The sequence below is a fragment of the Mobula birostris genome, chromosome 9 (assembly GCF_030028105.1).
Source record: "Mobula birostris isolate sMobBir1 chromosome 9, sMobBir1.hap1, whole genome shotgun sequence".
Lineage (NCBI taxonomy): Eukaryota > Metazoa > Chordata > Chondrichthyes > Myliobatiformes > Myliobatidae > Mobula > Mobula birostris.
Genome location: NC_092378.1, coordinates 62,783,761 through 62,798,724, shown reverse-complemented (window position 1 = coordinate 62,798,724; position 14,964 = coordinate 62,783,761). Strand labels below are relative to the sequence as shown.

The window sequence follows — 14,964 nt, the reverse complement described above, 5'->3', positions numbered from 1 at the left end:
TGTTGAACATGGAAGTGATAAATATTTAACTTAATAACAAATGATTTGTTGCAATATGGACTGCATTGATGGCAATGGACCTCTTATTCCATTAAGAAAGCATCCATTCTATCACTCTTACGTGTCCATGGCCAGAGCAGATATTTTGAAACCCTCCAGGACAGGCCCTGCAGTCTGGACCATAGAATCCACTACAACACTTTGGCACCTAGGAAACAAACCATGAAAGATCACATTAATCAGTTAATCCTGGTGAAGATTCTCAACCTGAAACTTCGACTGTCCATTTCCCCCTGTAGATCCTGACTGACCAGCTGAGTTGTTCCAGCTTTTTGTGTGTTGCTCAAAATCATATTAACAATTCATTCATCCAAGGGACGTGGAAGTCAGTGATCAAGATTTATTGTTTGTTCTTAACTGTTCTAAACTGTGGAAACAGCTAATTGTGTTGGTGGGTGTCGAGACCTAAGTAAACCAGACCAGGTTGGGGCAGGAGATTTCCTTATCAGAAACACAGAAATGAACAAGGAAAAAAAAACAGCATTTCATTCTCAAGGTTACCAAGATAGCTTTTTATTCCAGTTTTATTTAATTACTTGAATTCATTCCCAGCCAAGGTGTGACATGGATTTATGTCTTTATATCAGTGGTCTCTATCTTGTTACAAAATAATGAGGGGCAGAGACAGGTTGAATGTAGACTGTCTTTATCCCAGGGTTGGGAACCAAGAACTAGAGGACTCAGGTTTAAGGTGAGAGGCCAGAGATTTAATATGAACCCGAGGGTCAACTTTGTCACACAGAGGGTGGTCCGTGTATAGACTGCGAAGTCAGAGGGAGCAGTTGGGGCAGGGACATTAACAACATTTAAAATTCTCTTTGACAGGTACATGGATAGAAAAGGTTTGGAGGGATATGGGCCAAATGTGGGAAAGTGAACTAGCTTTGATGGTAATCTTGTTTGGGATGGAGTGGTTGGGCCAAACACCTCTTTTCCAGGCTGTATGATCCTATGATTCTCAACACTAGCCCAATAACAATCACTCTGTTATCATGCCATACACTTAACAAACTGGACAGTTTTACTTCCAAGTGATTTAACTGAATGTCTTTCTGATAAACTATTTATCCTGATGCTCGGACTAATATCACAGTGAGTGAAAGACCCACCACAGGATTTAGTATTTAGGAAGTACAGAGAAAACTTAGGAGATTTTTTTTGTACTCACCGTAACTACCTTGTAGCAGTTTCTACTACAACCACGGGTTGGCAGGCTGTGATCCATTATATGGGTCATGTAAAGGCATCCTTGTTTAGAAGTATCCTAGAGCAAGAAGCAGTCATTAAAACTCTGGTTGAAGTCTCTTTGCATCACACAGGAAGGCAGCAAACAGTGACAGGATTCATCTTATTAGATACCTGGAGGATGTACTTAGAAAACAGAACACTATAGCACAGTACAGGCCCATTCCCTGCTACATGACCCTCCATTTTTCTATCATCCATGTGCCTATTGAAGAGTTTTTAGATGTCCCTAATGTACAGTATTTGCTTCTACCACCACCCCCGATAGGGTTTTTCATGCACTCACCACTCTGTGTGAAGGACTTACTCTGACATCTCCCCTATACTTTCCTCCAATGATCTTAAAACTATACCCCCCCCCATCAACTATTTCCACCCTATGAGAAAGCCTCTGGCTAGCCACTCAATCCATGGTTCTTATCATCTTGCACACCTCTTTCAAGTCATCTCTCATCCTCCTTCACTCCAAAGAGAAAAGCCCTGGCTTGCTCAACCTAACTTCATAAGACATTCTCTCAAATCCAGGCAGAGTCCTGGTAGATCTCCTCTGCTCCTTCTTTGAAGCTTCCACATACTTCCTACACTGAGGTGACCAAAAATAGGCAAGTGTTGTGTGACCAGGATCTTATAGAACTACAATATCACTTCTCGTTTCTGAACTCAGTCTCTGACTAATGAAGGCCAACACACCATACATCTGAGACCCTTCATCAGGACTGGAAAAAGGGAGGAGCAGTCAGTTTGGGGTGGGGGAGGAAGGGAGGAAGAAGTACAAGGTGATAGGTGAAATGTGAAACCGGGAGAGGATGAGGGTGAAGTAAAGAGCTGGGAAGATGATTAACGAAAGCAATAAACGGCTGGAGAAAGGAAAATCCGATAGGAGAGGACAGAAGACCATGGAAGAAAGGGGAGGGGGTAGAGCACCAGAGGGAGGTGTTGGGAGGTAAGGAGGGAAGGTGAGAAAGGGAAACAGGAATTGGGAATGGTGAAGGAGGGGACAGGGGCAATTACCAGAAGTTCGAGAAATCGATGTTCATGCCATCAGGATGGAGGCTACCCAGATGGAATATAAGGGGTTGCTCCTCCAACCTGAGTGTGGCCTCATCGTAACAGTAGAGGAGGCCGTTGACTGACATGTTGGAGTGGGAATGAGAAGTAGGATTGAAATGGGAGGCCACCAGGAGATCCCACTTTTTCTGGTGGATGGAGTATAGCTTCTCAGTGAAGCGGTCTCCCAATCTACGTCAGGAGGCCACTGGGAGCACTGGATACAGTAGGTGAAGAGACACCTCACCTGGAAGGAGAGTTTGGGGCCCTGAATGGTAGTGAGGGAGGAGGTGTAAGGGCAGGTGTAGCATTGTTCTGCTTGCAAAGATAAGTGCCAGGAGGACAGTCAATGGGGAAGGATGAGTGGAGGTAGGGAAAGAGTGAGTGTGAGAGAGTGCGAGAGAGTGCGAGTGCGAGTGCGAGTGCGAGTGTGTGCGGAAGGGAATGAAACAGAGAGAGAGAAAAAGAGACAGATAGAGCATGAGAGAGAGATGAAAAGAGAAGGAGAGAGTGGAGAAGAGAAAGAGAGAGTAATGGAGTTGGAGAGAGTGACAGTGGGAGAGAGGGAGTGAGAGAGAGAGTGGAGGAGAGGGAGAGAGAGAAAAAGTGAGAGTGTGGAGAGGAGAGAGAGAGAGAATTGAGAGCAAGAGGGAAAGAAAGTGAGAGAAAGGTCTACACACACAAAATGCTGGCGGAACTCAGCAGGCCAGGCAGCATCCATGGAAAAAAGTGCAGTCGATGTTTCAGCCCGAATTCCTCCAGCATTTTGTGTATATTGCTTGAATTTCCAGCATCTGCAGACTTTCTCTTGTTTGAGAGAAAGGTCTAGCAAGGAATTTCCTGAGTAAGGCTTTCAGCGGTTGAAAGCACATCTTGGGACGAGGGTCTGTACCGGAGTTTAAATTCATTATTAATTTAGGACAAGTTCCTGGTCTCCATTCTGATGCCATTTCCATTTTCTATATAAGAGGCGTGAGGAGATGAAAAAACAACTGGATGAGGAAATACAAGATATAATTAACAAAGTGCTTACTTACCAATGGAGTCATCCCAGGTTGACAAGTGCTGTTATGAAGTTTAGCACAATTTACACAAGTGCCCTTAATGAATGTAAACATATTAAATTTTAAGTTGCAAACAGGTTCATATCCATGCACTTTTCTACACTATTATTGATATCCTTTCCAAGACATTCAATATATGAAGAAGAATCTACAAAGCCCATGCTTCCCAATAAGGGAAGAAGTTCTAGGTGTTAGGCATGTGGAGAATGAATAGCCAGCTCCATCTCCAAATTTGGAAAGCCTGCATTTCACTGATGTTTCAAAGAACATCACAGCCAACAAAATATTTTTGAAGTATAGACAATATTGAAATGAAGAAACCATGCAGTCAATTTATCCACATCCCAAAAGATGTGATGAATTGATTTGTTTTAGTAATTTTGAGGGATAAATATTGGAGAGTGCCTGAACTTCTTATGGTCCTAGATATGAGGGTGGCATCGTGGTTCTAGCAGTGCCAGTTATAAGATCAGGGTTTGATCCCCACTGATCTCTGTAAGGAGTTTGTATATCCTTCTCATGACTGTATGGGTTTCCTCTGGGTGCTCTGCATTCCTCTTACATTCCAATAGCGTATGGTCATGGTTAGTAAGTTGTGAGCATGCTATGTTGGCACAAGAAGAGTGGCAAAACACTTTCAGGCTGCACAGCACAATCTTCACAGATTTCATTTGATGCAAACCACTTATTTCACTGTATGCTTTGATGTACGTGTGACAAATAAAGTTAAACTTCACCTCTATGAGACCATTTACATCCAAATTTTTAAAAAAGGAAGTGTCCTGGAGAAAACAATCAAACTAATGATGTACATCACCAGGATACTGCATGCTTTAGTTGTGACAAACGAAAGATCTACTCAAAATTTTCACTGAATATCAGGGTGCTCCATAAACTGGAAAAGAAGGTCATCACATCTGGCAGGATATGATACCTATGAATGGCCCAGAGAAGAGAAACAAAGCAGATTCTGTCAGCATTCTGGGCCTTCCTTAAAGTATTGGTCAGACTGTATTTAAAGTATTGTGAGCAGCTTTGGGTCCCTTATCTAAGGAAGGGTCTGTTGGCATTGGAGAAGGCCCAGTGGAGGTTTATGAGAATGATCCTGGAAATGAAAGGATTAACATACGAGGAGCATTTGATGCCTCTGGGCCTGTACTCACTGGAGTTTAGAAGAATGAGGGGGAGGGGATCTTATTGGATATTGAAAAATCTTGATAGAGTGGATTTGGAGATGTTTCCAATAGTGAGGGAGTCTAGGATCACAGTGCACAGCTTCAGAATACAAAGACGTCCCTTTACAACAGAGATGAGAAGGAATTTCTTTAGCCAGAGAGTGATGAATCTGTGGAATTTATGGCTGTGGAGGCCAAGTCACTGGGTACACTTAAAGTGGAGGTTGATAGGTACTTGATAATAAGGGTGTCAAAAGTTAGGGGGTGAAGGCAAGAGAATGGGATTGAGAAGAAAAATAAATCAGTCATGATTTTTTGACAGAGCAGACTTGATGAGCCAAACGGCCTAATTCTGCTCCTACATCTTATAGTCTTAACGCTTTATGGACTCTTTTCTGAATAACCTTCCAAACTTTTTCTAAGCATTAGTTGGTTACTTGTCATTTCAGCCAAGGTCACATTACCGAGGTGATCCTATGCTGTGTATTGTCACATCGACGGGGGAGGATTGGCAAAATCGATGGTGGAATCAGCAGGCCACTCAGAATGAAGATTCTGCCATTCTTGCCAAATATGTCTGCTTCTTCAACTGCCACATCCTGGCCGCCTAACAAAATGCGACCCTGCAGAGGTAAAGGACAACCAACAAGTACAAAATGTGTTGAAATAAGCTAAGAAAATAGAGACCCCAGGAATTCGGAGCACGCATTAATCACTGTTCGACACTCCTCAGTTTCCAAACCTCAAACATCTCCATTAATTGTGCTTCTCTCCATCATGCCAAAAGTTTGGATGTACGCTGATGACCACACAATGTCCAGTTCCAATTCCAATCACAGGTCATCAGATAATGAAGAAAAGCCAAGATAGAGTGGACGTGGAGAGGATGTTTCCTATAGTGGGAGAGTCTAGGACCAAAGGGCACAGCCTCAGAATAGAAGGATGTCCCTTTAGGACAGACATGAGGAGGGAGGGAGATTGTGGAATTCATTGTCACAGACAGCTGTAGAAGCTAAGTCATTGGGTATACTTAAAATGGAGGCAATAAGTTCTGGATTAGTAAGGATGTCAAAGTTTATGGGGAGAAGGCAGGAGAATGAGGTTGAGAGGGATAATTAATCAGCCATGATCCAATAGCAGAGCAGTTTTGATAGGCTGAAGGGCCTAATTCTGCTCTTACATCTATGGCCTTATGAACCTTTGGCTGAGGGATGTAGACCCAAGGGTTACAGGCTCAGAATGTGGGTTAGACATTCAGGAAAGAGACAAGGAGAACTCTATTCAGTCAGAGTGTGGCGAAGCTGTGGAATTGTCCTTCACAGAAGACTGTGGAGATCAAGATGGCAAATATATTTGAGAAGCAGAGAGACAAGTTTCTAAACAGAAAATGTGAAGAGGAGCATGGGGAATGTGCAGGAACATGGTGGATGTGATAGAGAATCTGCCATACGGGATTGAAGGACTCTTATGTTTTCCATATTACTATGTGTCAAGTAGAGTGGGGGAATCGCATGGTTGAAACGTGAACCTTAATGTTCAAAGCATTGTGGAAGTGTCTTCAGCAGACGATCTACATGAGTTCACACTGGAGGCTCACCAGCACCTTTGCAAGCAATAGTATGGACAGGCAATAAATGGCAGCATTGGACCATGGCGCAACGATCACCGATTGGAATTCAATTCCTGTCGCTGTCTGTAAGGAGTTTGCACATTCTCCTCGTGACTGTGTGGATTTCCTCCGGGTGCTCTGGTTTCCTCCCACGTTCTGAAGATTACAGTTATGGTTAGGGTTAGTGAGTTGTGGGCATGCTGTGTTGGCGCGGGAAGCATGGTAACACTTGCGGGCTGCCACCAGCACATCTCTGCCCTGTGTTGGTCATTGACACAAATGGTGCAATTGACTGTATACTTTGATGTTTCAAGACTCAAGATTGTTTAATGTCATTTCCAGTACAAAGGAGAAGTGTAAAGGAGAACAAAATAATTGTTACTCTGGATCCAATGCAGCACAAAAATACATAGTAAGATAAAGAACACAATAATAAAAAACACAATAAATATAAATGCCTAAGATAGCTTGTATATACAGATTGGTTGTATGTACATAAAAGGACGCAAACACAGGAGTGTCTGTACAGGAAATGATAAAGTATTGGCAGAGGGAGTGTAGTGGGGTGGGTCAGTGGGTGGAGGTGCTGATCAACCTTACTGCTTGGGGAAAGTAACTGTTTGTGAGTCTGTTGGTTCTGGCGTGGATGCTATGTAACCTCCTCCCTGATGGGAGTAGGACTAACAGTCCATGAGCAGGGTGAGTGGGATCCTACATGATATTGCCAGCCTTTTTCCGATACTCTTCTGCATATATGTCCTTGTATTTATATACCTGTGACAAATAAAGCTAATCTTTAATGTTTAATTAGTCATTGGAAGAGATAAATGTTAGATGATTTGCTATCACCATCTTCAGAGCATCACATACACTTGAGATCTTCGGCTGCAAGCTTAGGTTTAGTCTAAAGCTGGAATTAAAATGGTAATATATAAACAAGAGTGCCAAATATTTCTTCAAAAATATTTAAGGATAGATTACAGAAAATGGACATTTTAGTACACTACTTGTTTCTGTGAAGTGGATCTACTTACATTTCTGCTTAAGTTCATTGGCACAAGCTGATTGGCTAAGCTCAGAATCTTAGGTGAAGAGAGAAGGCTCGAAACTTCCAGCTGATTTAGGAGAAGAAAAAGCACTGTGAGGACTTTTTTGTGAATGCTTCCAGTTTTCTAATGCACTGCATTTACTGCTCTGAGACCAGCGTTCTCCCCAGATGACTGGTTCGCTGAACTTCCCTGCTCTGACTGAAGTGCTGCCCCACCTATGTGCGACTTACCAGTTTAACTCTTTCTTCCATTCCACATCTGAACTCTCAGCCATTTTACACTTGAATACAGGCTTCAAGAATATTTATCAGTGACAATTATAATCTAAAATTAAGTCAGGAAACCAAAGAATTGAGTGTAAGTATAGTTTTTATATGTATTCTGTTAATATTGAAGTTAATGGTTCATTGTTCCCCTTGGATGACCATCTGGTGAGATAGGTTAAAGTCAGGTCTAATATCTCAACTTTTTCTGAGCTGACTCGTTATCCCCAGTTTGAACAATGACTTCAACAAGTTCAGGTTTTAGATAGCTCCATCTGTTGGAATTATCAAAACTAGAATCTAAAATTTAAAGACAAGAGAATCTGCAGGTGCTGGAAATCCAGCGTAACACACACAAAATGCTGGAGGAACTCGGCAAGCCAGGCAGCATCTATGCAGAAGAATAAACAGGTGACTTTTTTAGATAACACCCTTTATCAGGACTTGAAGGTTCCCTGCATTTTGTGTGCGCTTACCTAAAATACAAGGTACAAACAGAACAGGCAGGGAGTGGCGATAGATGACAAACTCTGTTTGATTTCCCTACACAGATGCTTCCTGACCTGCTGAGTATTTCAAGCATCCTTTGCTTTTATTTTGTATTTGCAGGATCTGCAGCATTATTGAACTTTTCCAGTTATTTGTTGGATAAAGAAGAACTAACCTCATTTTCAGGTATGATGTGATGTCTCATCAACTCCTCAAGCTTCTGCCTACCCTGTACAAGAAAGGAAATGATATCAGTAATCCAACAAGCAACACTAATTTCTATCAAGGCAGAAAGATACACATAGAGAAGGGAGCAATTTGCAAACTCTTTATCATAGAACATAGAACAATACAGCACAGTACAGGCCCTTCAGCCCATGATGCTGTGTTGACCTCTTAACCTACTCCAAGATCAATCTAACCCTTCCCTTCTACATAGTCCTTCATTATTTTTCCATCAACCATGTCCCTCTCTAAGAGTTTCTATAAATGCCCCTAATATATCTGCCACTACCACCACCCCAGCAAGACGTTCATCACTCTCACCACTCTTTGGAAAAATCTTACCTTTGACAATCTCCATACTTTTCTCCAATCACCTTAAAATTATGTCCTCTTGATTAACTATTGCCACCCTTTTTTTGTTAGCCAGCCAGTGGTGTAATGGCATCCACACCAGACTTCAAAGCAAATGGTCCCAGGTTCTAATCCTGCTCGCTCCTTGCACGCTTTCCATCTGTGCTGGGTCGAGCGTCAAGCTAGCAGCTCAGCCTCGTTAAAAACACAAACAAAAATGCTAAAGAAATGCGAGGCGCCACAACGCAGGGAAAGGAACAACCCTTGCTGTAGAATTTTCTGTTCAAGGACATTGGTGTTTCCATTTCAGGCTGGTGATGCCTGGTAGACTATAAGGTGGAAGGGCCATGACTTGGTAGATTGAGAGAAGATTAGCTTGGAAGATAATTTAAGCCAAAGATTCACAACACGCTGCAAAAAGAAATTCACCTCTATGGAAGGTCTTGAGAATTTGAAAGGGATTCCAGAGACTTGGGAACAAAAATCTGGCCTTCCACCCCAGGTGTGCTGTTCTGGCCCAGGTACCTCCATTCAGATGGGAACATGAAACCAAGGCCTTGAACTCTCTCTCAGTTGGATATAAAATCACATGATGTTGTTCAGAAAAAAAGTGAAATTTTCCTCAATTAACTCACAAGTATCCCATAATCAACATAAAAAATAGCTCTTATTTTAATATTACATTCTGAATGAGTTTGAAAAGTCTTATAACAGTGGAATAGAAGCTGTCCTTGAGTCTGGTGGGATATGTTTTTATGTCATTTGCCCAATGGAGGCGGGGAGAAGAGAGAATGTTTGGGGGTGGGAAGAGACTTTGATGATGTTAGCTGTTTTTCCGAGGCAGCAAGAAGTGTAGACAGAGCTCATGGAGAGGAGTCAATGCAGGGGATTGGGGTAGCAGGTTAAAGGGGGCATTTGGTCTACTTCTGCTTATGTTGCTAAACTTTGAAAGATGTACAGTGGAGAGCATCCTGACTGGCTGCATTACAACCTACTGTATATGAATGGAAAAGCTTACAAAGAGTAGTGAACACAGCTCATCCCGTCACAGGAAAGGCCCTCCCTATCACTGAGCACATCTACAATTTGCGCTGCCACAAGAGAGCACCATCCATCAAGGACTCTCACCATCCGGCTACGCTCTCTTCTTACTGCCGCCATCGGGCAGGAGGTACAGGAGCCTTAGGTCCCCCACCACCAGGTTCATGAACAGTTATTACCCCTCAACCATCAGGTTCCCGAACCACTGTGGATAACTTCACTCACTTCAACACTATGTTCCACAAACTATGGCCTCATTTCCAAGGACTCTACAACTCGCGTTCTCAATATTCACTACCTAGCTATCCATTTATCTATTTGTCTATTTACCTATCTATCTATTGATCAATTTATTTATTTATCTATTTTTTTTTTATTGTAATTGTACAGTCTGTCTTTCTATGCACTTTGGTTGTTTGTCTTTATTAGTAGTTTTTCACTGATTTTGTTGTGTTTCTTTGCATCTACCGTGAATGCCGACAAGAATGCCCACAATGTCTCCCATCCACTACATAATGTACTGGGTAGGCACAGGAGTATATTCAGCCAGAGACTCATTCCATCGAGATGCAACACAAAGTGTCATAGGAAGTCATTACTGCCTGTGGCCATCAAACTTTACAACTCCTCCCTTGGAAGGTCAGACACCTGAGCCAATAGGCTGGTCCTGGACTTATTTCATAATTTACTGGCATAATTTACATATTACTATTTAACTATTTATGGTTCTATTACTATTTATTATTTATGGAGCAACTGTAACGAAAACTAATTTCCCCCGGGATCAATAAAGTATGACTATGACTATGAAAATGAATCTGAATATGGTGCTGCGTATGGTAACATATCTGAACTTTGATAGTAAATTTACTTTGAACTTTGATTACCATTTAACAAATTCTGGGGATGAGAAAGTTTTCTGTGTGTTGGGGTCTCCTCCAGGGAAGGTGGGACCTGTACATAAAGGGCAGTTTGCAACTGACCTGCAGTGGGACTAATGTCCTAGCGAGAAGGTTTGCTAGTTTGCCGCACACGGGGTGTTTAAATTAGAGTTGCAGTGGGATGGGAACTGGAATGCCAGAACAGATAGTGGAGTGGTTGTGGAGAAAGCGTACACACAAAGTCAGGAATCAAAAAGCTGAGCAAGGTGGGAGTAATGTTCTGAGCTGTGTATATTTCAATGCAAGGAGTATTGTAGAAAAGGTGGGTGAGCTTAGGGCATGGATCAGCACATGGAATTATGACGTTGTAGCCATTAGCGGGACTTGATTGAAGGTGAGGCAGAGCTGGCAGCTCAGTTTTCCAGGGTTCTGTTACTTTAGACATGATAGAGCAGGAGGGATTAAAGTGGGCATCACTAGTCAGGGAAAATATCACAGCAGTGTTCAGTCAGGACAGAGTGAAGAGCTTGTCTAGTGAGATTTTAAGGGTAGAACGATGGAATAAGAGAGCTATGACCATATTAAAGGGATTATATGATAGACCACCCAATAGTCCGTGGTATTTAGAGGAGAAAGTTTGTAGAGAGATTGCAGATTGTTGTAAGGAACATAACATAAGAACATAAGAACATGAGAATTAGGAGCAGGAGTAGGCCATCCGGCCCTTCAAGCCTGCCCCGCCATTCAATAAGATCATGGCTGATCTGTCTGTAAACTCAGCTCCATCTACCTGCCTTTTCCCCATAATCCTTAATTCCTCTACTATGTAAAAACCTATCTAACTGTATCTTAAAAATATTTAGTGAAAGAAGCCTCAACTGCTTCCCTGGGCAGAGAACTCCACAGATTCACCACTCTGGGAAAAATAGTTTCTCCTAATCTCTGTCCTAAATCTTCTCCCCTGAATCTTGAGGCAATGTCCCCTAGTTCTAGTCTCACCTACCAATGGAAACAACTTTCCTACTTCTATCTTATCTATCCCTTTCAAAATTTTGTTTGTTTCTATAAGATCCCATCTCATTCTTCTGAATTCCAGAGAGTATAGACTCAATCTCTCCTCATAGGTTAACCTCTTCATCTCTGGAATCAACCTGGTGAACCTCCTCTGCACTGCCTCCAAAGCCAGTATATCCTTCCTCCATTATGGAGACCAGAACTGCACACAGTACTCCAGGTGCGGCCTCACCAGTACCCTGTATAGTTGCAGCATAAGCTCCCTGCTCTTAAATTCAATCCCTCTAGCAATAAAGGCCAATATTCCATTTGCCTTCTTAATAACCTGTTGTACCTGCAAGCCAACTTTTTGTAATTCATGAAGATTGTGATTTTAACACTCCATATATTGATTGGGACTCCCATACTGTAAAAGGGCTGGATGAGGAAGAGTTTGGCAAACGTGTTGAGAAAAGTTGCCTTAAGTTTCCTTACATAGAAGTCTCAACTAGATACTAGATCTCCTATTTTTGAGTGAGGCAGGGCCGATGACATAACTTTGTGTAGGGGAACACTTTGCACCTAGTGATTATAATGCCATTAGTTTGAAAGTAATTCTAGAGAAGGTTTGGTCCGTGGGTTGAGATTCTAACTTAGAGAAAGGCCAATTTTGGTGGGATCAGTAAGTATCTGGCAAGTGTAGACTAGGACAGGTTATTTTCTGGCAAATGTGTATTTGATTAGCAGGAGGCCTTCAAAAATGAAATTTTGAAAGTGCAGAATTTGTATGTTCCTGTCAGAATAAAACACAAGGTTAACAGGTTTAGGGAACCTTGCATTGAGAGATATTAAGGCCCCGTTTAAGAAAAAGAAGGAGATGTATAGCAGATATAGACAGGCAGGAACAAATGAGGTACCTGTGGAGTATAAAAAATGCAAGAGAACACTTCAGGGGATCGGGGGGGTTAAATGAAGACATGATGTGAAGGAAAGACCTAATGGCTTCTACAGATAAATTAAGAGGAAAAGGACAGCACTAGACAAAATTGGTTCTCTGGAAGATCAAAATGGTACTCTATCTGTGGAGCTGAAAATGTTGGGGGAGAGATTAAATAGATTTTTTGCATCTGTATTTACTCTGATGGACACAGAGGCAATGCAGCAGCGAGGTCATGGACCCTATACAGATTACAGAGGAGGAGGTGTTTGCTGTCTTGAGGCAGATTAGGGTGGATAACTCCCCAGTGCCTGACAAGGTGTTCCTTGGGATCTTGTGGGAGGCTAGCACAGAAATTACAGGGGCCCTAACAGAGATACTTAAAGTCTCCTTAGCCACGGGTGAGATGCTGGAGGATTGGACAATAGCTAAAGTTGTTCCATTGTTTAATAAAGACTCTCAGAATAAACCAGGAAATTATAGGGCGGTGAGTCTGACACCTGTAGTGGGAAAGTTATTAAATGGTATTCTAAGGGACTGGACATGTAAGTATTTGGCTAGATAGTGACTGATTAGGGAGAATCAACATAGCTTTGTGTATGGTAAGACGTGTCAAACCAATGTCATAGCGTTTTTTGATACATACATGGAATTAAGATGTAGTGGCCATTACAGTGACTTGGCTGGCACCAGGGCAGGAATGGATTCTCAATATTCCTGGATTTCAGTGCTTTAAAAGGGATAGAGAGGGGGAAAAAGGGGAGAAGGGGTGGCATTACTGGTCAGGGATACTATTACAGCTACAGAAAAGGTGGGTAATGTAGCAGGATCCTCTTTTGAGTCAGTATGGGTGGAAGTCAGGAACAGGAAAGGAGCAGTTACTCTATTGGGGGTATTCTATAGGCCACCTGTTAACAGCAGAGATACAGAGGAGCAGATTGGGAGGCAGATTTTGGAAAGGTGTAAATATAACAGGGTTGTTAACATGGGTGACTTTAACTTCCCTAATATTGATTGGCACCTGATTAGTTCCAAGGGTTTAGACGGGGCAGAGTTTGTTAAGTGTCTCCAGGACAGATTCCTGTCACAGTATGTTGACAGGCTGACTAGGGGGAATGCCATACTAGATCTAGTATTAGGTAACGAACTGGGTCAGGTCACAGATCTCTCAGTGGGTGAGTATCTGGGGGACAGTGACCACCGCTCCCTGGTCTTTAGCATTATCATGGAAAAGGATAGAATCAGAGAGGACAGGAAAATTTTTAATTGGGGAAGGGCAAATTATGAGGCTATAAGGCTAAAACTTGCGGGTGTGAATTGGGATGATGTTTTTGCAGGGAAATGTACTATAGACATGTGGTCAATGTTTAGAGATCTCTGGCAGGATGTTAGGGATAAATTTGTCCCAGTGAGGAAGATAAAGAATGGTAGGGTGAAGGAACCATGGGTGACAAGTGAGGTGGAAAATCTAGTCAGGTGGAAGAAGGCAGAATACATGAGGTTTAGGAAGCAGGGTTCAGATGGGTCTATTGAGGAATATAGGGAAGCAAGAAAGGAGCTTAAGAAGGGGCTGAGAAGAGCAAGAAGGGGGCATGAGAAGGCCTTGGTGAGTAGGGTAAAGGAAAACCCCAAGACACTCTTCTATTATGTGAAGAACAAAAGGATGACAGGAGTGAAGGTAGGACCGATTAGAGATAAAGGTGGGAAGATGTGCCTGGAGGCTGTGGAAGTGACCGAGGTCCACAATGAGTATTTCTCTTTGGTATTCACCAATGAGAGGGAACTTGATGACAGTGAGGACAATAAGAGTGAGGTTGATGTTCTGGAGCATGTTGCTATGAAGGGAAAGGTGGTGTTGGAGTTATTAAAATACATTAGGACAGATAAGTCCCTGGGACCTGACGGAATATTCCCCAGGCTGCTCCACGAGGCGAGGGAAGAGATTGCTGAGCCTCTGGCTAGGATCTTTATGTCCTCATTGTCTACGGGAATGGTACCGGAGGATTAGAGGGAGGAAAATGTTGTCCCCTTGTTCAAAAAAGGTAGTAGGGATAGTCCAGGAAATTATAGACCAGTGTGCCTTACGTCTGTGGTGGGAAAACTGTTGGAAAAGATTCTTAGAGATAGGATCTCTGGACATTTAGAGAATCATGGTCTGATCAGGGACAGTCGGCATGGCTTTGTGAAGGGCAGATCGTGTCTAACAAGCCTGATAGAGTTCTTCGAGGAGGTGACCAGGCATATAGATGAGAGTCGTGCAGTGGATGTGATCTATATGGATTTTAGTAAGGCTTTTGACAAGGTTCCACACGGTAGGCTTATTCAGAAAGTTAGAAGGCATGGGATCCAGGGAAGTTTGGCCAGGTGGATTCAGAATTGGCTTGCCTGCAGAAGGCAGAGGGCGGTGGTGGAGGGAGTACTTTCAAATTGGAGGATTGTGACTAGTGGTGTCCCACAAGGATCTGTTCTGGGACCTCTACTTTTTGTGATTTTTATTAACGACCTGGATGTGGGGGTGGAAGGGTGGGTTGGCAA

The 14,964-nt window shown here is 42.6% G+C and overlaps 1 protein-coding gene across 1 annotated transcript in view; it reads right to left on the bottom strand.

Annotated features, from left to right (window-relative positions):
- stab2 (stabilin 2) overlaps positions 1 to 14,964 on the bottom strand; it is a 197,289-nt gene that overhangs the window by 131,835 nt on the left and 50,490 nt on the right. The window contains exons 16-21 of the mRNA XM_072269443.1: positions 8,177 to 8,230; positions 7,235 to 7,315; positions 5,056 to 5,214; positions 3,390 to 3,452; positions 1,229 to 1,324; positions 122 to 208 (exon numbers count right to left, since the gene is read on the bottom strand). Coding sequence (XP_072125544.1) covers positions 122 to 208; positions 1,229 to 1,324; positions 3,390 to 3,452; positions 5,056 to 5,214; positions 7,235 to 7,315; positions 8,177 to 8,230 — 540 coding nt within the window. The remainder of the gene's footprint in view (positions 1 to 121; positions 209 to 1,228; positions 1,325 to 3,389; positions 3,453 to 5,055; positions 5,215 to 7,234; positions 7,316 to 8,176; positions 8,231 to 14,964) is intronic.